The 22,021-nt window shown below is 43.8% G+C and overlaps 1 protein-coding gene and 1 non-coding gene across 2 annotated transcripts; both read right to left on the bottom strand.

The window, feature by feature from the left end:
- Window positions 1–1,555: 1,555 nt before the first annotated feature.
- Utp11 (UTP11 small subunit processome component) lies at window positions 1,556–17,532 on the bottom strand. The gene is made up of 8 exons (XM_036179873.1): window positions 17,363–17,532; window positions 9,757–9,818; window positions 6,608–6,710; window positions 6,031–6,144; window positions 5,140–5,233; window positions 4,910–5,040; window positions 2,512–2,622; window positions 1,556–1,811 (listed from the first exon to the last, which is right to left on the bottom strand). The coding sequence occupies exons 1-8, from the start codon at window positions 17,423–17,425 to the stop codon at window positions 1,728–1,730; spliced, it is 762 nt and encodes a 253-aa protein (XP_036035766.1). The 5' UTR covers window positions 17,426–17,532; the 3' UTR covers window positions 1,556–1,727.
- A 3,523-nt stretch (window positions 17,533–21,055) lies between these two features.
- On the bottom strand, window positions 21,056–21,159 carry LOC118578953. Its single transcript, XR_004944337.1, has one exon. It is a non-coding gene; the product is annotated as a U6 spliceosomal RNA (small nuclear RNA).
- Window positions 21,160–22,021: the final 862 nt, after the last annotated feature.

Consider the following 22,021-nt stretch of genomic DNA (forward strand, 5'->3'; position numbering starts at 1 on the left):
GCTCCATATAGCCTGGGGTCTGTATTCTCAGGTGAAGTCATTTATAGCCTTGGAATCAGCAATTGGCTGGAGCAAAGGGCAGGAACAGAGCCAGTCCTAGTAAGTTCTGATGTGAGTTTTCTGAACAAATAGAAACCCTATGGGTTCCGAGTTCCAAGAGTGTCTATCTCCGAATGTAAGGAGGGAGAAATGGACTCTTGGACAACTTATGAAACCACCCAAATAATAATGAAGATCCCTCTCCCCACTGTACACATTTAATCCTTCAAACCATGACTTTAGCCAGCTGTTTTGGCATGTCTGTAATCCCAGGCCTTAGAAGAGGCAGTTCAAGGTCATCCTTGGCTACACAGCTAATTTTAGGTCACCCAGGTATCCATGAGACCCTATCTCAAAAAACAAAAGAAAATCAGGTTCTGATGCTGTGTGAGCATGAGGGTTTAAGTTTGATTTCCAGAACCTGCATTTTTGTTGTTGTTTTTCCAAGACAGGGTTTCACTGTGTAGCCCTGGCTGCCCTAGAACTCTAGATCAGAGATCCAATTGCCTTCCCAAGTATTAGTACTAAAGGTGTGTGCTGCCACTGCCCGGCCACAGAACCTACATTTCAAAAGCCAAGTGAGGGAGCTGAAAAGATGGCTCAGCAGGGAAAGGCACTTGCCACTAAGCCTGATAGAAGGGTTTGATTTCTGGGACCACACAGTAGAAGGAGAGAACTAAATCCAGTTAGTTGTCCCCTGACCCACCACCCCAATAGGTGTGGCCTTCCTCACCTGCAATCCCAGCAAAAACAGGCAAAGACAGGTGGATCCCTGAGGCTCACTGGCCAGCCAGTGTAGTCTAATCAATGAGCTCCAAGCCAATGAGACACTGTCTCAAAACAAGGTGGACTGATTTTAAGGCCAGCACTGTCCCAGGGCCTCCACATGCACCACCAGGTATGTGGATCCACCCAAATACAAACACACACAAAAACAAGGACTTGACTTTTTACTTTGGTCTTATATTACTTTTGAAAAATTCTATAATATAACAAAAATGGAACAGAGCTAAGGATTTAATTAAAAATTAGAATGTAAAATTTGCTACAAGGAGAATGACAAAATAATAATATAAACAAAAACTGATGTATAACTCTCCCAAATGGGGGACATACACCAGAATGGCCACAGTAGTGGTTCACCTCTGTAGCCCTAGCTCCTACTATGGAATAAATATCTGTTGTTCTTAAATACTGAGATCAGAAATGTATTCATCTATTTTCCACTTTGTTATATGAGATTATCTAAATTTTATAAGGAAAAATAAGTACTAAATATAAAAGAATGAATTCATAATATAGAAACAAAGCTGGGCAGTGGCGGCACATGCCTTTAACACCAGCACTTGGGAGGCAGAGGCAGGCGGATCTCTATGAGTTCAAGGCCAGCCTGGTCTACAGATTGAATTCCAGGACATAGAGAAACCCTGTCTCGAAAAACCAAATAATAATAATAATAATAATAATAATAATAATAATAATAATAACAACAACAACAACAACACAGAAACAATGGTCTTGGGAAAGGGCTTTAATAGTCTCATAGAAAAACATCAAGTATCATGTTGACAATAAGTCATGATGACATAACAAAATCAAAGCATCTGAACTAATGAAATCTGAAGTTATTACAAAAGGGGAAAAAAAGTTCTTGTCAATGCAGAATGAAGAGGCTTATCTTTAACACATCAACGTTTCCGGCGAGTCTGGAATCTGTAAATAGCTGGGGTGTTCACTGTTTCTTTCTTCACCTTCACCTTCTGAGTCTTATCCTGGGAGGGTAAAAAGGTGGCCAGGGAACAAACAGGATTTCAGGAAGCAGCAAAGCTAGTAAGCTAGCTAAGGGGAAGCCCAACAGAGCCTGCTCCAAGTTCAGAAGAGCTGGAGCCACCCACTGGATGAGCCACCCAGCCCTCCAGGAGCACACAGGACGTCACAGCTGGGGCAGTCTTTGGGAAAAGGAAGGAGAGCAGCTTGAGTAATTATTGTGTTTAAATTATAAATTTAATTCTCTCTCAGAACCCCAGTTGAGAAAGGCCAACCTAAATGATGTGCAAGGCTGAAGAATCTGACATTTAGAGGAATGATAACGCAAAAGAGCTTCTTAAATGCCTGGGCTCTGCTATTTCACGGCACAATGCTGTCTATTTTTAAACACCCGTGAGTGGCATGCACTGTTTGTTAACCTGTTTAAATGTTACGGGAGCTGCTCATAAGCTGTAAAGTCCATACGCTACCTGATCCTACCCTGTGCTGCTCCAGGGCACTGACTAAGAACCCTTATTACCTTCTTAATCAAGGACCGTTTCAACAGTGTCAGAGCAGTAGACACTGACTCAAACCACTGCCCCAAAGGAGCAGACATTTTCACTCTGTTGATTTACACACAGCCGGCCGAGAGCCAGCCTCAGTTAAGACCTTTATCAGAAAAAAAGAGAGAAAAAGAGGAGGCTCAAGGCTACCTCTCCTCACCATGAGATCTTTTCGGGTTTGAATTTTCTGTGCAACAACGAACAGTTTCTTCTCCCGTTCAATCCGCTGTGTCAAGCAATCATACTGCCTTTGTCTTTCTTTAGCCATCCTCTACAGAATAAACATAGAGTTAAACAATACAATTAACAAGACAATAAGGAGTAAGATCCTGGTTTCATCAGTTCCCTCTATTCCAGAATCAACTCAATGTGACTACTATTAAGATACCCATGTTAAAGCCAGCACATTCTACAATGAAAGTGACCGTGGAAACATCTACCCTTTAACAAATGCAGAACGAGCCCCAGAGAAGAAAAGTAACTGGCCCAGGGTAGACGGTTTGCCTAGAGGGTAGTCAGGACTAGCTTGAGCCCTCGCTTCCAAGAGTGTTCCCAGAGGTACACTAAGTGGCCTCCACACTGTTACTGGAGTACCCACCCAGGACTGGAAGCCTGCAAAAGTGAACAGAGAACAAGAGAAGGACCAGTGATGGGCAGTGTGCTGGGCCTGAGAATCTCAATTGGAAAGAGCACAAGAGCACAAGGAGAATTCTCAGCACAGACACCTGAGAAGACTCACCAGCGAAGGGCTCCTCATAGGTTACCGCAGTCCTCACATTTCCCAAACTCAAGCACCTGAGAAACTACCAACTCTGGTTTCTTTGAGATAGCACACAGATTGAGCCTCACTCATCTCTAAGGCTTGGAACCAGAGTGTTTGCATTTCGAAGTTTGGGGTGTTGGGAATATTTGCATGTACATGAGATAATTTAAGGATAAAACCCAAGTCTAAATAAGCAATTCATTATTTTTCATGTATTCCTTATATACACAGCCTGAAGATAATTTTACACAGTATTTTTAGTGTGCCTGCATTTTGACTGTGGCCCATCATATAAAATCAGGTGTGTATTTCCCACTTGTGGTATCATTATCAGCACTCAAAACATTGCAAATTTTGAAGGATTTCAGATTTTACTGTTTTGAACTACCTGTATGTACATATATGCAGAAACCTGTACATACATATATGTACAAAATTCCAGTGGGTGGAGGTGTTCAGACTTGAAACCATTCACAGATTTTGTTTATCACTTCCAAATTGCAGACTTGCAATCTACTCATAGGCAGCAGCCTCTTGATAAAAATAATTATGCTTTCAACAAAGCAATGGAGTGTAAAAATACTGAGCTTTTAAAAATTGCAGGCCCGAGCCCCTGTTATCTCCGTAACCACTCTGATGGCAGAGCATTCTTTAGGGTCTAGGCCACTACCCTCTGAAAGAGCTACAATACTACCCGAGGAGCATCAGTAACTCAGCTAACTGAAAACACAACTCGCTGACAAACAAGGCTGTCATGAGAACACCTCAGCCAGCTCCTCAGCTGGGAGTGTTACAAACATAAAGGGGCTAGCACTGGGCCTCAGACCAACAACTCGCCAGCTCAAGCAGAGTCTCACAGCAGTGGTTGCAGACAGCTTTTGTTTTCACTTTATCGCACAGACTGTCAAATTTATGGGATTACCCAATATAGTCAAACTAATTAGGGGTATTTATATTACTAAAGCAAGTTTAGCTGCCTCTGAGCTAGAGGAAACTGCTGTGAAATCAAACATTGGAAGCAAAACTGATGCGGTGTAAATGATTCAAATCAAAACAGAACAGCTGTCTGCTTGAAACACATTGACAGCATTTTTTTTTTTTAAATGAATCAGTCAGAAGTGAGAGTTCAACTCCAGAAGGCTTTGAGAAAAAGCCTGTCATCTCCACAACCCAGTTATGTGATAGAAAGCACCATAAGGAAAAGTCAATACAAAAATCTTGGTTACAAACGAGTAATAGGAAAACATTTTAATATGCTTATTTATTGAAAAAGGTTCTAGACCAAAACCCGACACACCCCAACCCTCATCTTCAATGGTCCTTCCCTGCTCTGCACTTGGTTTTTGTCCCGTCCCCACCAAGACAGAGTTTCTCCCAAGACAGTTTTTGGTGTCCTGGGTCTCGCTCTGTAGACCAGGCTGGCCTAGAACTCACAAAGATCCACCTGGCTCTGCCTCCCAAGTGCTGGGATTAAAGGCGTGCGCCACCACTGCCCAACCTGCTCTGAACTTTCTAAGTGTCAGCACAGAACACATGCATTAAAGGCACAAAGGACCAGCTCTGAGTTGGGATTCAAACCCAAAACCCAAGCTCCTAACTACTATGGAACATGTCCTCCAAAAAACAAACAGAAATCCAATTCCACCCATCACCAGGTCATCTTTCTACTTTCAAGAGAGTTTTTAAAGTTTTCCACAAATAATTATAAGAAACAGAGTGGCAAAAAAAGGAACCACAGACAAAAAAACCCGAGACGCCCCCAAACTCCCATCTAAGTGCAAACAGAAAAGCATACCTTGAGTCGAGTCTCAGGGGTAACGCCTTTCACTTTCTCCTTCTGCAAGGTCTCTATCCGGGGTCTATTAAAGACCCTGCCTACTAGTTCTGGAGCCGTTTGCAAGTGGGTCGCAATATCAAACTGTTCAACTGAAATTCAAGACAATCTTTAAGGCACAGGTTGTCCCTAACACCATACAACCTACAGTGACATGGCAGACTGTCCCAGGCACTGTTAACATTTCATACCTTCCTTTTTGGTGTCAAAAAAGAACACGTGCTTGTTCTGCTGCTTCCCCTGGAAATCCAGCAGGTGGAGCTCTGATTTCAGTCTTTCAATTTTCTAGAATAAGGAATATGGATTCTTGAAAATGGCTTCTTCCGGAGTCTCAGAAATAAACCTTCAAGAACTTAGACACTTCACATCATCACTGTCAGCCAGCAAAGAATTCATTTCATTCTTTTTGATATTTTTAGACACTGACTTTCATCAAGACATCATCACATGTCTGTCATTATACTTTGTTCTCAATGGTTTCATTCTTTTTCTTTCTTTTCTTCTTCTTTTTTTTTTTTTAATTTTTTCAAGACAGGGTTTCTCTGTGTAGCTCTGCCTGTCCTGGGACTCACTCCGTAAACTAGGCTGGCCTCGAACTCAGAGATCCGCCTGCCTCTGCCTCCCGAATGCTGGGATTAAAGGCATGCACCACCACTGCAAGGCAGGCTTCGTTCTTTTAAACAAAAACACTTAAAATTTATTTATCAAGCACTAGACTAGGCATTTCACAAAACTCAATATTTAAAATATGACAGAAATAAGCATTCTCAAGTTAACTGATCCATAACCATGGGACCAGAAACTGGCAGAACCAGAATTTAGCCTACATCTGTCTCATTCTCAAAGCTGAACTCTATTCTGCCATGCTGATTATACTTCTAAATCATCACACCCAAACCACACTGGAATCAGCTGGTAACTTGACATTACAGAATTGTTTCCTCTGTTGTTTAAACCAGGGCCTTGATACTTATCGCCTCTACCTCCAAGTGCTGGAATTAGAGGTATACACAACCACAACCTGCTGTGTCCTTTCTTAGTCAACGGACAGGAACACATCAGAACAAGGACGTAACGGTCACCTTCGCTTCTGCAACCCTTTTCATCTCTATGTATTTGATGTCCTGAGTCCTCATCAGCTTCAGCTGCTCTGGTGTCACTTCTTCCTTGCTCTCCTTGATGAGATGAACTCCATCCTAAAGTTGAAGTTTAACAGATACGGTCTGTAGCAGAGTACAGTCACAGTAAGCTGTTCGCATATCCACATTTAAAACACAGACAAGAGCTGTGTGCACACAGAGCAAGCAGGCCTCAGGCCACTGACACTCATCTTGAACAGACAAACCTCCATTCATTTACCCTTCAAACTAGAGCCTGGGGTGTAACTAAGGCGTACAGCACTTGGTCTAGCATGCAGAGGTACTGGGTTCCATTAGTAATACCAAAATAAAAACAAATAGGGGGAAGAAAACAACAGAAGTTGGTGCAAAGGTAAAAGCATGCTGACCAAGAAAAGGACAGTCTGCACTGCACCTCTCCCCAGGAGACCTGGTCCACGTGGAGAAGGGCCTCAAGGACGCTTCCACGCTCTACCCCATTCCCCATCCTTATTCCCCAACACTTAGGGCTCTGAACAACTATTATCTGTGTTGCACCTACCTGGAGCTTAGTCCGAGTCATTTTATAGTAGAATTCATCTGGATTTTTCTCAAGAGCCTTCTTCCGGAGAGCTCTGAGGAAGTCTTGCTTTTTATGATAGTCACTTAAAAAAACAAAAACAAAAACAAGTCAGGAGAAATTCATTACAAGAGAAGGAAAAAAAGAAAAACTATCTCCACAGATGAACTACATGCATTTAAAAGTTCATAACCTGGCCGGCCAGTGGTGGTACATGCCTTAAATCCCAGCACTCAGGGAAGCACTTACAGGCAGATCTCTCGGAGTTCTGAGGCCAGCCTGGTCTACTGAGTGAGTTTCAGGACAGGGTTTCTCTGTAGATTTGGAGCCTGTCCTGGACTAGCTCTGTAGACCAGGCTGGCCTCGAACTCACAGAGATCCGCCTGCCTCTGCCTCCCGAGTGCTGGGATTACAGGTGTGCGCCAAAGTTATAGAGAAACCTTTGTCAGGAAGGAAGAAAAGAAAGGAAGGAAGGAAGGAGGGAGGGAGGGAGAAAAGAAAGAAAGAGAGAGAGAGAGAGAGAGAGAGAGAGAGAGAGAGAAAGAGAAAGAAAGAGAAAGAAAGGAAGGAAGGAAGGAAGGAAGGAAGGAAGGAAGGAAGGAAGGAAGGAAGGAAGGAAGGAAGGGGAAAAAAGTTCATAATCTGGAAGCACATCTGCTACCTTAATACTTGGGGGGCTGAGGCAGAAGAATCACAAATTCAAAATCAATCTAACTTAAAGTGAGAGCTTGTCTCAAAAAAACAAATAAACAAAATCCCTCAAAGCAAATAAACCAATGAGAACCACAAAAAAACAATGTTTAAGAAATCCAGATCGGCCGGGCGGTGGTGGCGAACGCCTGTAATCCCAGCACTCGGGAGGCAGAGGCAGGCGGATCTCTGTGAGTTCAAGGCCAGCCTGGTCTACAGAGCTAGTCCAGGACAGGCTCCAAAACTACAGAGAAACCCTGTCTTGAAAAACAAAACAAAACAAAACAAAAGAGAAAAAGAAATCCAGAGCAGTAACTAGATTGCTCCATGGTCCACTGTCACCCATCAGGCACCCTGTAAGACCCACAATCTTGAGTCCTCTGTTCCAAACATACCTAAAAAGAACTGTCTCCTTCCCACACCTTGGTGCCACTCCAACCATTACAAACGGACACCAAGGAAAGCACAACCTGAAACTCCTTAGGAAAGGCTATAATAGTCCAAGCTTCAGCACCAAAGTCTCGCCATGACTCAGACACTGGTCACTGCCACACAGCAGAGCAGGAGAGCAAAGACTTCTGCAGCCATGCTGTGTGGTTCTGGATCCAGGCTCCACCACTTCTGGCTAAGTAACCCTGGGGAAGTTGAATAACCATTCTAATCCTAATTTTACATATAAAATGAGTCTAACAGTAACCTACCCCAGAAGGTTGTTCAAAAAAAATTTTAAAAACATATAAACTCTATTTCCTAGAACACTGCCTGACCCAATCACAGCACTCAGGGCTGGGGCTATCACTCATTGGTAGAGAGCTTTCTTTCCAATGCATTAAACCATAGGTTCAAATCCCATTTTCCACCACACCACAAAAAGAAACCAATCACAGCACTCAGTTCTTAGAATTAGCTTCGAAAGCTCTAGTACAGCCAGCATGATGGCACATGCCTTTAATCCAAGCACTCAGATCTCTGACTTCCAGGCATCCTGGTCTACATAGTGAATTTCAGGACAGCCAAAGCTACATAGTGGACCCTGTCTCAAAACAAACAAACAAACAAAAAAACAATGGTAAAAGCTCTGGTACCAGCCAGAGCCAGGCACCATATATAGAATTGAATCCCAGCACTCAAGAAGCAGAGGGAAGGGGTTGGGGATTTAGCTCAGTGGTGGAGCGCTTGCCTAGCAAGCGCAAGGCCCTGGGTTCGATCCTCAGCTCCACATACAAAAAAAAAAAGAGGGAAGAGACCTTGAGTTTTAGGCCAGCCTAGACTACACAGGGAGACTGTCACAAAAATAAAATAAATGAATGAGCAAATGTGAGAGAGAGAAAGAGAGAGAGAGAGAGAGAGAGAGAGAGAGAGAGAGAGAGAGAGAAAGTGCGAGCGCAAGCTAGCCAGCTTCCAGAGGTCCCAGGTCCAATTCCCAGAACAGACATAGCAGCTAACAACCGTCTATAATTCCAGTTCCAAAGGGATCTGATGCCCTCTTCTGGCCTCCACAGGCACATATCAGGAGGCAGAGACAGGTGGATAGCCAGAAATTTGAGGTTAGCCTGGTCTATATAGTGAGTTTCAGGCCAGCCAGGGCTACATAGTGAGACTTTATCTCCAAAAATAAAATAAAATAATTTTTAAAAAAATTAAAATCTAGGGGCTGGAGAGATGGCTCAGAGGTTAAGAACACTGGCTGTTCTTCCAGATGTCCTGAGTTCAATTCCCAGCAACCACATGGTGGCTCACAATCATCTATAATGAGATCTGGTACCCTCTTCTGGCCTGCAGGCATACATGTAGACAGAACATTGTATACATAATAAATAAATAAATCTTTTAAAAAAAATTAAAATCTAGGACCTACAGAAATCCATTTAATCATCACCTCCTGCCACACTAGGCATATAAGAGCCTCAACTGACTTGTATGATAATAAGCAATTAAAAGTTTTTGCAAATGAAGTGCTAAAGAAAAGAATGGACATAATTATTTTATAAAATGTTTTCAGAGTTCATCATCACCCACTCTCAGGCTCATGGATCCATCTTTCACATCTCTTCATTCCACACTACATATCATGATGATGTAAGAGACTCAACAAACGGAATTTTAAATTGTATCTCTCACTTCAAGAAAAGGGAGCAAAAAAGATTCAGCATTTGATTCAAACACCAAGGCGGAGGCAAAGCAACACCCCTATGGAATCCACCTGGAAGGGCATACTGAAAAAACGTTACAGTTTTTCAAGCACTTTGAAGTAAGTAATGCTGTATCTGACAAAGGGAAGCTTGAGGGTCACAGGAAAATATCTCACAGGCTGCCAGAGCTTCGAGTACTGTATCAATGGCAGGAAATCATTCCCCGTCAGATACTTGGGCACTTCAGTGGTAGTATGGGGATGTTGTAAGCTTTCTTGGCAGTGCCTCTACCAGAAATTCCGGACTCACTTTGCACGGAGTTTGTAATCTTTCTTCTTCTCCAGCAAACCCAGCCGTTTTCGAAAGCCAGGCTAGAAGACAAAAGGAAAAAGATGCGCTGAGTTCTCTTGGTGAATACATGCCCAAAGCAACATGACACTGACAGGGACAAGACTGTAGTAGGCAGTAAATCTGTGTCCTTGGAGCCAGCCACTATCCTGTTCCTCCCTCCTCGCCCTCACTAAGCCCTGCCCTGGGATAAGAGGGCTCATCCAGCAGCCAGACAGGTCACAAGCACCACCATAATAGGTTTCTTGGCCTATTAAGGACAGAGAGGCACAATGACTCGGCACTAAGCAAGCAGTTGCCAGTTGTACTAAAATTACTACCAACTTAATCCAAGGGCTTATAAAATACTATGAAGGGAAGACATGGTAACGGGGGCAGCTGTGGTGAGGGAGTTAAATTTAGAGTTTCAGACAGGTCCAGTCCATGCTTTACCTCCTAACAATCTGTGACCTTGGGCAAATAGATCATTTCACTTCTCTGAGCTGCCATTTCCTAACTATAAAATAAAGACAGTAAGGCTTGGTAAGACGGTACTTGCCTGCAATCCTGACGCTTGGGAGGCTGAGACAGGAGAATGGTAAAGGCTACATAGCAAGACCAGAAACAATTAGAAAAAAGAAAGAAAGAAAGGAAGAAAGGAAGAACAAAAGAAAGGAAGGAAGGAAGGAAGGAAGGAAGGAAGGAAGGAAGAAAGAGAGAGAGAGAAAACAGTAGAGGCAATACCAAGTACAATGAGAAAGGTTTTTTTGGTTTTTTGGTTGTTTGTACACAGTGTTGTTTGTGTGTATCCCTGCAGGCCAGAAGAGGACGCCAGATCTCATTACAGATGGTTGTGAGCCGCTGGGAATTGAACTCAGGTCCTCTGGAAGAACAGCCAGTGCTCTTAACCTCTGAGCCATCTCTCCAGCCCCATAATGGGAAAGTATTATCTCTGACATTCACTTCTATAGCATTTGAGGTTCAGTGACCACATCTTGATATATCCTTCTATACACTACCATTACTTTGAGTGCTTAATGTCAGGTTAAATTGGTACATGTCTATAATGCAAACCTTAAAAAATGAAAACATAATAAGGAGTTCAAGGACAGTCTAAGCTACATGAGACCCTGTGTACATTATGTGTGTATCTATGTTAGATACTTTTCCGACTTTTTGCTGTGGAGAAAAGCTTTTGAGACAGGGTCAATTCATAATCATTCTGCCTATTTGAAATCCTGATCCTCCTGCCTCCACCTGCAGAGTGCTGGAATTAGAGGTATATGCCACCATACTTGGCTTTTTTTTTTCTGGAGCTGAGGACCGAACCCAGGGCCTTGCGTTTGCTAGGCAAGCACTCTAGCAAGCACTCTACCACTGAGCTAAATCCCCAACCCACATACTTGGCTTTTATTAGGTGCTGAGGGTTAAACCCATAACCTTTAGCTGCTAGGCAGTAAGTATTCTACCACTGCACCCCCAGCTCTACTTACATCTTAACAGCTCACAATTTATGTATCTACTCTGTCCCAAAGCAATGTGCTATGCTTGTTACATACTCCTATTTCATCTTTATGACCATTACAAAGAAGTAAAGCATATTCCAGAAGGGAAATGACATTTAGAGAATGTATTTAAGAATGCAGAACCAAGGCTAGATTGTTTGCCCAGCATACAAAAATCCCTAGGTTCAATCTATAGCACTACATAAACTAAGCATGGTGGCATACACCTGTAACCCTTGCACGAAGACCATAGGCAGGGTGATCACTAGTTCAAGGTCATCCTTAGCTTCATATACACGAGATACTTACTCTCTAGGAATGCAGATAGTAAGCCCCAAACTAACACTAGAACTCCTGCCTTCTGTGGCCAGTCTGTGCTACTTCAGAACCCACTGTACTCTCTGCTCTGAATGTTTGTTTGGCTTCAGTTTTAGAAGCAGGTTATCATGCAGCTCTGGTTGACTTAAAACTCATGACTTCCTGCCTCAGCCTCCCAAAAGCTATGATGATAGATATGTTCCACCATGTGCTTGACTTTCACTTATTTATTTACTTATTTTTGAGACAGGGTCTCATTCTATAGGCCAGGTTGGCCTGGAACTCACTATGTTACTCAAGATAGGGTGTGTAACCCTCCTGGCCTTAGCCTGCCAAGTGCCAACATAATAGATTTGCCCAGTCTACCCACCCATCTGAATAACCTCGACTTCTGAGGCTGCACATTTATGTCTCTCTGAACTTAGGATAATAATTTGGATGGGATTCTTACAGTCTCCTTTGTCATCTCTTAATCTTTCAAGGGATAACATAACCCAATGAGTAAAATAACAACCCAAGGATGGCAAGATGGCTCAGAAGACAAATGCCTGCCACCGCACCTAAGTGTGATCCCCAGGGCACACGTGACCTCCCACAAGTTGTCCGCCGAGCTCCACAACGACTCCCTGGCATGGTTGCCCAACACTCATACACCCACACCCGCACCCATACCCATACAAACCAATAAGTAATTGTAATTTTAAAAAAATATTCAACTGTGTGTGGTGCCGACAAGAGGCAGGGAACTCTATGAGTTAAGGTCTACACAGAATTCTAGGCCAGCCAAGGCTGTGAAACACTGTCTCAAAACAGACTTTCCTAATTATCTTAAAAATTATTTTTATGAGCAGTGGTGGTATACTCCTTTAATCCCAGCATTTGGGAGGCAGAGTTTCAGGCTAGCCTGGTCTACAAAACGAGTTCAAGGACAGCCAGAGCTACCTAAGAGAAACCCTGGAGAGAGAGAGAGAGAGAGAGAGAGAGAGATGTTTAGTCAAAAACTGGGCCTGGCAAATGGATGGAACTAGAAAATATCATCCTGAGTGAGGTAACCCAAACCCAAAAGGACAACACGGTATGTACTCACTCCTAAGTGGATACTAGATATAAAGCAAAGAACAATCAGACTGCAACCCACAGAACCAGGGAGGCTATATAGCAGGGGGGACCCTACGATGCCTGTGGCTTATAATAAGTTTTGGTTTTACTCAATCATTGGTCAAGCCTCAATGAAACATTTCACTATTAGGATAAGAATTTGCACTGTCTCAAGCTGATAACAGAAATAAATAAATAAATAAAAATGAGGGGGGAAAAACGGGCCTGGAGTAATGGCTCATTGGTTAAGAGCACTGGCTGTTCTTCCAGAGGACCTGGGTTCAATTCCCAGCACCCACATGGCAGCCACAACTGTTTGTGACTCTAGTTCCAGGGGACCTGACACCCTAAAACATACATGCAGGTAAAACACCAATGCACATAAAATTTAAAAAATTTTTCTTAAATGTGTAGACTTGTTTTATGTCTGTAAGTGTTTCATCTACATGTGTACCACGTGCATGCCTGGTGCCCTCAGAGGTCAGACCAAAGCATCAAGTCCCCTGAAACTGAAGTTACAGATGGCTGTAAGCTACCAAGTGAGTGTTGGGAACCAAACCTGGGTCCTCTCCACGAGCACTAAGTGCTCTTACCTGCTGAGCCATCTTTCCAGCACCCATGATAGCTTTTATTTTTAATACAGCAAAGGGGGATTAACAGAGAAAGAATCTTCAAAGGTCAAGGAACAACACTGAAGTAGAAGTCTTGAAATCATTAATGTGTGAACAAACATGTATATAACAGAGGAAATGAGACACTACATGAGAAGCAGTTTACACATTTACCTCCTCCACACAATCATCACAAGCTTCCACTGCATCAAGACAAAGAAAAATACATGGACCCAAAGTCAGACGTGATTCGGGCATCACCTTGAAATTCCTTTCTTCTATGTTAACCCAAGTCAACTATTTGCAACTGTGACTTGAGATGTGAAATGTGATCTCTTTCAGCACCAGGTTCCTAATTTGTAAAGTGAAATTGCATCTACCTACTAAGGACACTGTGGGATTAGGAGACATTCCTTTTAGAGCATGCAAAGCTATTCCTAGATGCTCAAAAAGTGACCATTTTAAGCAGGATGTACTATAATCCCAGTATCAAGGACGCTGAAGCAGGAGGATCACAAATTGAATTGAGGTAAGTCTAGGATAAATAGGGAGATTGCATTTAAAAAAAAAAAAACAAAAACCACACCTACCTCACATTTGATAGCTTTGCCTTCAAAAGCAAACTGACCTCCAAGTCCAAAACATTTCAACACAATGTTCTATATAACTCTACCATTTCCATATATGTTGCACACCAGGCATTTTAAATTTCTTTTATTATTATTTTTTTGTTGTATGTGTATGACTGCTTTACTTTCATGCATGTCTGTGTACCACTAGTGTGCCTGGTGCCCAAGGAGGCCAAAAGAGAGCCTCAAATGCCCTTGAACTAGAGTTACAGATGGTTGTGAGCTGACATGTCAGTGCTAGGAACTGAACCTGGGTCCTCTCAAAAAGCAGCAAGTGCTCTTAACCACTGAGTCATCTTTCCAGCCCCCACATCTGGTATTTTTAATGTGCCACCTCTTACAAAGTTGCCTCTATATTTTTTTTTATTTTTTTTTCAAGATTTATTTTTATGTGCATTGGTGTTTTGCCTGCATGTATGTCTTTATAGGGTACCAGATCTCCTGGAATTAGAATTACAGACAGCTATGAGCTGCCGTGTGGGTGCTGGGGACTAAACCTGGGTCCTTGAGAAGAGCAGCCAGTGCTCTTAACCGCTGAGCCATCTCCCCAGCCCTACCTCTATATTCTTGAAACATCTAATATGATTTCCGGCTTTGCCATATGACCATTCTAGTTACACCTCTCTGGGCAAAGTACTTGACCCATCTGAGCCTTTACTTCCTCAAGGAAATGTGAGGAAATAATAACCTGCTTCCAAACAGCTGCTCTGAGTTACACAGCAGTGAGAGTCATGCATTTACACTCCACCAAGTTCTGGCTATTATTAGTTTTAGAGAGGTCTGGATATAGTCTCAAAAATAAGATGTTACAATACACTACTGTGGGGTTGGTGATGTGACTCAGTGGGTAAAGGCCTTTGCCGCCAAGTCTAATGACTTGAGTTTGAACGTGGAGAAGACTGCTGCTGGAGCACCAGCACACACACACACAGTCAAGTAAAATAACTTTTACTACATGGACGACAGTGCTTCCACCGAGCAAACACCCTGACATATTAAGCAGCAAGAGTCAACTGTGCTTAAGAAGACTCAGTACTATCACTTCTCATCCTTTCAGCCAAGGTGAACTACACAGGATTTTAAAACATAAGAAGAGAGAGAGGGAGGCTTCAGTTTTACAGCACCAGTCAGTTGTACAGTTTCAGAGAGCCCATCCTTCCCCTTGCTTCAGCATCTGTACATCCGCTTTCTCTAGCCTTGCTGGTTGTTCATATGGGGGTTCTGTTTCTGTACATCCGCTTTCTCTAGAGGCCTTGCTGGTTGTTCATATGGGGGTTCTGTTTCTGTACATCCGCTTTCTCTAGAGGCCTTGCTGGTTGTTCATATGGGGGTTCTGTTTGTTGTTACTGTGGTTTAATTTTGTATGTATACATGGCATATGTATATGTGGGGGTACATGCCACTGCATACATGGAGGTCAGAGGACAATTTCTTAAGAGTCCATTCTTAGCCAGGCAGTGGTGACACGTGCCTTTAATCCCAGCACTTGGGAGGCAGAGGCAGGTGGATCTCAGTGAGTTTGAGGCCAGCCTGGGCTACAGAGCAAGTTCCAGAACAGGGTCCAAAGCTACAGAGAAATCCTGTCTCAAAAAACCAAAAAAAAAGGGGAGAGGGGGGTCCATTCTCAAAAAAGAGGCCAAAAAGTTGAAAGAGCAAACGTCAGTACATGAGAGGGTTTGAAGGGCAGAAAGGGAAGGGAGAAATGATGTGATTAAGTTATAGTCTCAAAAATAAAAAGTTAAAAAAAAAAGAGTTCATCCTTTCCTTCTACCTTTGTAGAGTCCTGAGGCTCTTTCTCGGTCACTAGACTTGCACAGTATTTACTGGCTGGGCCAGTTTACCAGCTCATTTTGTTTTGTTGAGATACTGTTCCACACAGCCCAGAGTGTCCTAAAACTGAATGGATTATCCTAAATTCTTTTTTTTTTTATTTATGTGGAGCTGAGGATCGAACCCAGGGCCTTGTGCTTACCAGACAAGCGTTCTACCACCGGGCTAAATCCCCAACCATGGATTATCCTAAATTCTTGAGCCTCTTGCCAAAAGAAAAAAGAAAAAAATCTGAAGTGTTAAAGAGATAGCTTAACAGTTAAAAACACATTCTTCTCTTCCAGAAGACCCAAGTTAATCCCACAGTACCTATATCAGGCATGTCACAACTACCTGCAACCCCAGCTCCAGGATGAGCTCCCACAGGCATATGCACTCATGTGCACACACCCATCCACAGACATACATATACACACATACATTAACCTTTTTGATTTAAAAAAAAATTAAAGCTGGGCGGTAGTGGTGCACATCTTTAATCCTAGTACTTGGCAGAGGTAGGTGGATCTCTGTGAGTTTGAGGCCAGCCTGGTCCACAGAGCAAGTTCCAGGATAACCAGAGCTGTTACAGAGAAACCCTGTCTTGAAAACCATGAATGAATGAATGAATGAATGAATGAATGAATGATAATTGTGTATCTATGTGTATGAGCATGTGATTGCAGAGCCTGTAGAAGCCAGGAGGGAGTGTGGGATTTCCTGCAGTTGGAGTTACAGGTATCTGTGAGTCTACTAGGTGGGTGCTGGGATTTGAACTCTGATACAGCAGCCAAGTGCTCTTAATGGCTAAGCTCTCTCTCCAGCCATTAAAGGCTTGTTTGAACCCCAGTTATCATGTGATTTCTGAGAATAATAAAGTGGATAATGTGAGTCTGGATGTATCTTTATTTCTATCACATATCCCCACACCAACACATTCTCCTTAGAAACTCCACAATTATTTATCCTAAGTAAAATTTAGTGGGGGACTCCCTCCCTCCTTCCTTTCTTCCTACCGAGGACTAACTCTCTCTTGGCAAACAGTTCACTACTGAGCTGGACGTCTAGAGTTTTTTGTTTTTTTTTTTTTTAGATTTTTATTTCGAGACAGATCTAAGTTGCCCAGCCAGGCTCTGAATTTGCGATCCTTTTGCCTTGGCCTCCTGAGTATCTGCAATTACAGACCTGGGCTATCAGGTCCTCATAGAGTCACTCTCCAGAAGGGAGAAGGAAAAAGTACCACGATTTCAGGGCGAGGCATGGGACAGATCTCAATGAAGCACAAATCCCACGCCAAAAGTTGGAGCCACTTTGGAAACACCTATCCTCGGTCACAACTCCTGCATGAGTCGGATGTGGGGTACCTCCTGCTGCTGGTCACGGGGGTGGGGAGCATCTGACACACCTCGCCTCACTCAATTACCCACTGAACCTCCTACCGTAGAGAATGACAATCCCCCTAACCAGGTCCCCAGGTCTCCCCGACAAGGCACGCTGGCGTCAGGCCCCCTGTGTCGAGTATTTACGGAAGGCAGATGCTCCAGCCAGTATGCCGACGCTGGGGCAGCAAGGGGGCAGGGGCCACCGGCCGTCGTCCATGGGGCCTGCGCGGGCCTACCTGGCTTCGTTCTCGATGTTCCCGCTGCCGGGACTTGGCTGCCTTGCGAAAAGCCGCCGCCATGCCTCCTGGGGTTTAGAGAATGCTCAGCAAACTCCACCACCGACACCACACTACCTGAGCGGCCGCGTACGCCAAGACTACCGGAAACAGGCCCAGCCGCTTGAGGCTTGCACACTAGACAGCCTATCAGAAGCCTACCTTAACGGAAATACAGCTCCACTCAAGCAACCCGGACAGGAGGCTTCTGGGAGATGTAGTTTCCTAGATAGTCTCGGGATTTCCTCCCCAGTTCTCTTTTCCGCCTGAGAGTGTCCACAGGTCCCGAGACCTAGCCTTCCCTCGCGCCCGCAAGTTGGCATCTGGGAACACGTGGCTGGCACTGCCTTCTGGCTGAGCTCAGTTTGCGTGTGCGCATGCGCAGTCACCCGCGATTTGGCCGGGGTTAAAATCCTAACTAGATCAGGGCATGGTGGCTCACGCCTTTAATCCCAGTACTCTGGAGGCAAAAGTTGGCGAGTTTTTGTGAGTTCAAAGCTAGCCTGGTCTTACATAGTGATTGCCAGGCCAGCTAGGACTGCATAGTAAAATGAAACCCCGTCTCAAAAAAAAAAACAAAAACAAAAACAGGTGATGGTAGTAGCACAGGCCTTTAATCCCAGCACTCAGGAGGCAGAGGCAAGTGGATCTCTGTGAGTTCGAGGCCAGCCTGGTCTAAAGAACTAGTTCCAGGACAGCCAATGCTGCACAAAGAAACCCTGTCTCAAAAAAAAAAAAAAAAAAACTAGAAACAGTGTGAGTTTTACAATAAAAGAGCACTTTAAAACTACCTTTGGCTCTACCACTGACTACTGACTACTAGCTGTATGACTTTGAGCGGGTTTCTTGACTTTAACAAGCATTATTTTTCTCACCCATAAAGCGAAGATAATAATAGCATGCTGGTCTTGCTCATAGTTGTGTCAAGGGCACTGAGTTGCAGAATTGTATCTATAAGCATTGCAGAAGAGAATCATCTAATATAAAGTTCTGAGTCCTTCACAACCATCAAAGAAATGGCTAGCTGGCTGACTTAGTGTAAGGTGTTATAATGTGATGGATAGATGGATGTACTGTGGTGGGAGTGTTCTGACCCCACCCCTGCTCTTAACCAAGGAAAGTTAGTTGTGCTGAGGTTTGGTATCTGCATCTAGTTGTAAAATAATAAAATAATACTATACCCACAGGATTGGGAGGCTTAAGTGACATAATGTATTTAAAGTGCTTAATGCTTTGTTTACTTGTTAGCAGGTTCACAATCAAATTGTTTTGTCTCCGTTTTCTGGTTTTACCAGGTTTGGCTTAGTCTGATTTGATTTGGTGTTTTGAGGCAGGGTCTGGCTGCCCTGAAACCCACTTAGACCAATCTGGTCTTGGACTCACAGTGATTCTCTTGCATCTGCAGAGTGCTTGGGTTACATGTAGGCACAAACATGTCCAGCTACATCAGTGTTATTTTTACATCACTAAAGCTACCTCTAAGTAGCCCATGAGAGAGAGTCAGACCCAGCAAAGCAAGAAGCTGCATTTTGGGGTTGTTTGCTCTGCCTCTCTCCTTCTCTCCCTGTCTTTCTCATCCTTATTTTCTTTATCTGTTGGCATTTGGGTTCTTTTCCACTATGTGAGGCTAATCTTCATCAGGATCTTTTTGTTTGTTTTTGTTTTTTTGAGTCAAGACCTCACTATGTAGCTCTGGCCGTCCCAGAATTCACTAGACAGACCAGGATGGCCTCAAACTCCCAGAGATCCTCCTGCCGAGTGCTGGAATTAAAAGCATTGCACCATTGTGCAGGCTCTTTAATTGCATCCATTTTACATGACACTGATCACCACTCCAAGCTGAAGAATGCCCTGGAAACCCTCTTCAGAGAGTCCGGGGGAAAGTGAAATATGAAAAGGTCACAGTATGAAAAGTTTGTCCCTGTCTCTACACACTTGATCTTTGCCCAGTTAGGTCCACATGCGTTAGGAAAATTCCATTTTGTTTGTCATCCTTGAAAAACAAGCTACTTCAGGATCTGGGAGCACCTTTCCAGCCTCATCTCAAGAAGCTTAGCTATCTGAGACAATGACTGGATGGCTGCTGTATCCACTCCTGCCTTGTCTCCTGAAGAAGTATTAGTGACTAGCAGCATCTGGGGAAGCCATTGCTGTACTTTGGAAGTGGGGGACTCTAGAATTAGTCCTAGATTGGCATGGCACAGCGACCACCTTTTAGTTTGGCATTTAGAGTCACATTATCAAAATCTTTGCAAAGGGATAGCAATAACTGGTTCACATGGGTTTGTTTTTTTTTTAAACACTAGAAAAGGTAGTATCTATCATACACATGGTACCTACACACAGAATGTTATCATGTTCTCTCTCTGCTTTCCTGCTTGTTCTCTGTCAAAGTCTCTCATTTTAGCCTTTATGACACCCTTGTGGGCTTACGAACACAAAGAAAGTTTCTGGGTTTGAGAGTGTTTGCTAAGCTTGAGGCCTCCTCTGGGCACTGCAGTGTCAAGAGTGAGCAATATACCCAAGGAAGAAAGGGTATTTTCTCAGTTGGAGGAAGGAGATCTTGTGGTTGGAGGCACCGGAGTGATTCAGCACCCAGAGGAAGTCATGAACAGCTTGGCAGAAGTGACCAGAGCCTTCTTTTGAAAGGTCTTGCAAGGCAAGAAGACAAGATGGGTCTCTGTGGGCTTGAGATAGGAAAGTGTGTGTAGGCATGCCCTGGGTGGGGGAGGAACAAATATCCCACTTAACCTAACCCGGTGGCCAAGCACTCTGCTTCCAGCTCTGGCTTAGATGCACCTGTTTCCCAAGAAGGGGAGAGGACAGATGGGTGACAGGGACAGAGAGTCCATGTGGCTGATCCCTGAACTCCCTGGGGCACGTCTTCCCGGGCCAGTGGAAAGAAAGTGAGAGGGAAATGGAGAGGGGAAAGGACACAGCCCCCTAGCCTGGGTAGTCTCTCCCTCCCCACAGGCTGGCCAGAGCCAAAGATTTCCTAACTTTCCCTGACCTTTAGACTCCAAGTCCTAACAACAAAACCTTAATATTTGACCATGAAAAGGGAGGATAGGAGGGTTCCCCACCTACTGAAGACTTACCGAGTGGTCTCATCACTCCTCAACAATGGTATCTTCGAGAAAGAGACTGCCTGTCAGAGCAGAGGTTCACTGACTGCCCAGGTGATGGTTAGGATCAGTTTAGGCATGAGAAGCGTTGGTATTTGACAGTCTGGGTTTCAATCCTAACTTTGCCATTCTTGGTAGTTACTTAATGTATTTATGCTCCCCTTCACTTCCTCTCCCTCTCCCCAACCCCTCTTTCTCCATGGGGTCTTACTATGGAGCCGAGGCTGGCTGTGTAGACCAGGCTGGCCTCAAACTCACAGACAGCTGCCTGTCTCTGCTTCTTGAGTGCTGGGATTAAAGGTGTGCACCACCACTGCCAGCCTCCATTTCCCCATCTTTGTTTTGTTGTTGCTGCTGCTACAGGTTAACGGATTTTAATGGAACAAATAAGTATATAATAAAATTAAATTATGGGGTTGGGGATTTAGCTCAGTGGTAGAGTGCTTGCCTAGTAAGTGCAAGGCCCTGGGTTCAATCCTCAGCTCTGAATAAACAAAAACAAACAAACAAAATCATAAAATTTTATTTAAAGAATATGGAGTCCTTTATGAATTTGCATGCCATCCCTGCACAGGGACCATGCTAATCTCTGTATCATTCCAGTTTTAGTATCTGTGCTGCCAAAATGAGCACCATTTTCTCACCTTTGAGAAGAGGATTAGACGGTATATCTAGGGCTGGTGAGGCCGCGCAGTGGGTAAAAGCACTTGCTGTGAGTCTGGTGACCTGAGTTCAATCCCCTAAGCCTATGCTGGCAGGATCTAACTGACCATAGGGCCAGCAAGATGGCTCAGTGGGGAAAAGTACCCAGCAAGATGGCTCAGTGGGGAAAAGTACTTGCCACCAAGCCTGACGATTCCCAGGAACGACATGGTAAGAAGAAAGAATTCCTTCCCACAAGCTGTCCCTTACTTCCTACATGCATGTTCATGTACAAAATTGCACACACACACACACACACACACACACACACACTCACACCAATTTTTTTAAAAGATTTATTTATTTATTTATTTATTTATTTATTTATTTATTATATACACAGAAGAAGGTACCAGTTCTCATTACAGACGGTTGTGAGCCACCATATGGGTGCTGGGAATTGAACTCAGGACCTCTGGAAGAACAGTCGGGTGCTCTTACCCTCTGAGCCATCTCTCCAGCCCCCCAATTTTTTATAATTCATTTATTTTACTTCTTTTGTTTGTTTGTTTATTTATTTGCTTTGTTTTTTGATTTCCGAGACAGAGTTTCTCTGTGTTACAGCCCTGGCTGCCCTGGAACTCACTCTGTAGACCAGGCTGGCCTCAAACTCAGAGATCCCACTGTCTGTCTCAGAGCGCTAGGATTAAAGGCCTGCACCACCACCACCACACAGCAATTTAATTTTATTTATATGTATATGTTTGTGTTTGCATGAATGAATGTCACCTGTGCTGGTGTCTGAGGAGGCCAGAAGAGGTCATCAGATTCCTGGGAGTTACAAGCTGCTATG

Source organism: Onychomys torridus, chromosome 2 (genome assembly GCF_903995425.1).
Source record: "Onychomys torridus chromosome 2, mOncTor1.1, whole genome shotgun sequence".
In the NCBI taxonomy this organism is placed as follows: Eukaryota; Metazoa; Chordata; class Mammalia; order Rodentia; family Cricetidae; genus Onychomys; species Onychomys torridus.

Excerpts from the sequence above, each read along its gene's own strand:
- Utp11 (XM_036179873.1), bottom strand. The coding sequence starts at position 17,425 with ATGGCGGCGGCTTTTCGCAAGGCAGCCAAGTCCCGGCAGCGGGAACAT. Across the intron at positions 9,819-17,362 it reads AACATCGAGAACGAAGCCAG|CCTGGCTTTCGAAAACGGCT; the intron begins GTAGGCCCGCGC and ends TTTGTCTTCTAG. Across the intron at positions 5,234-6,030 it reads AAAGGGTTGCAGAAGCGAAG|AAAATTGAAAGACTGAAATC; the intron begins GTGACCGTTACG and ends TCCTTATTCTAG.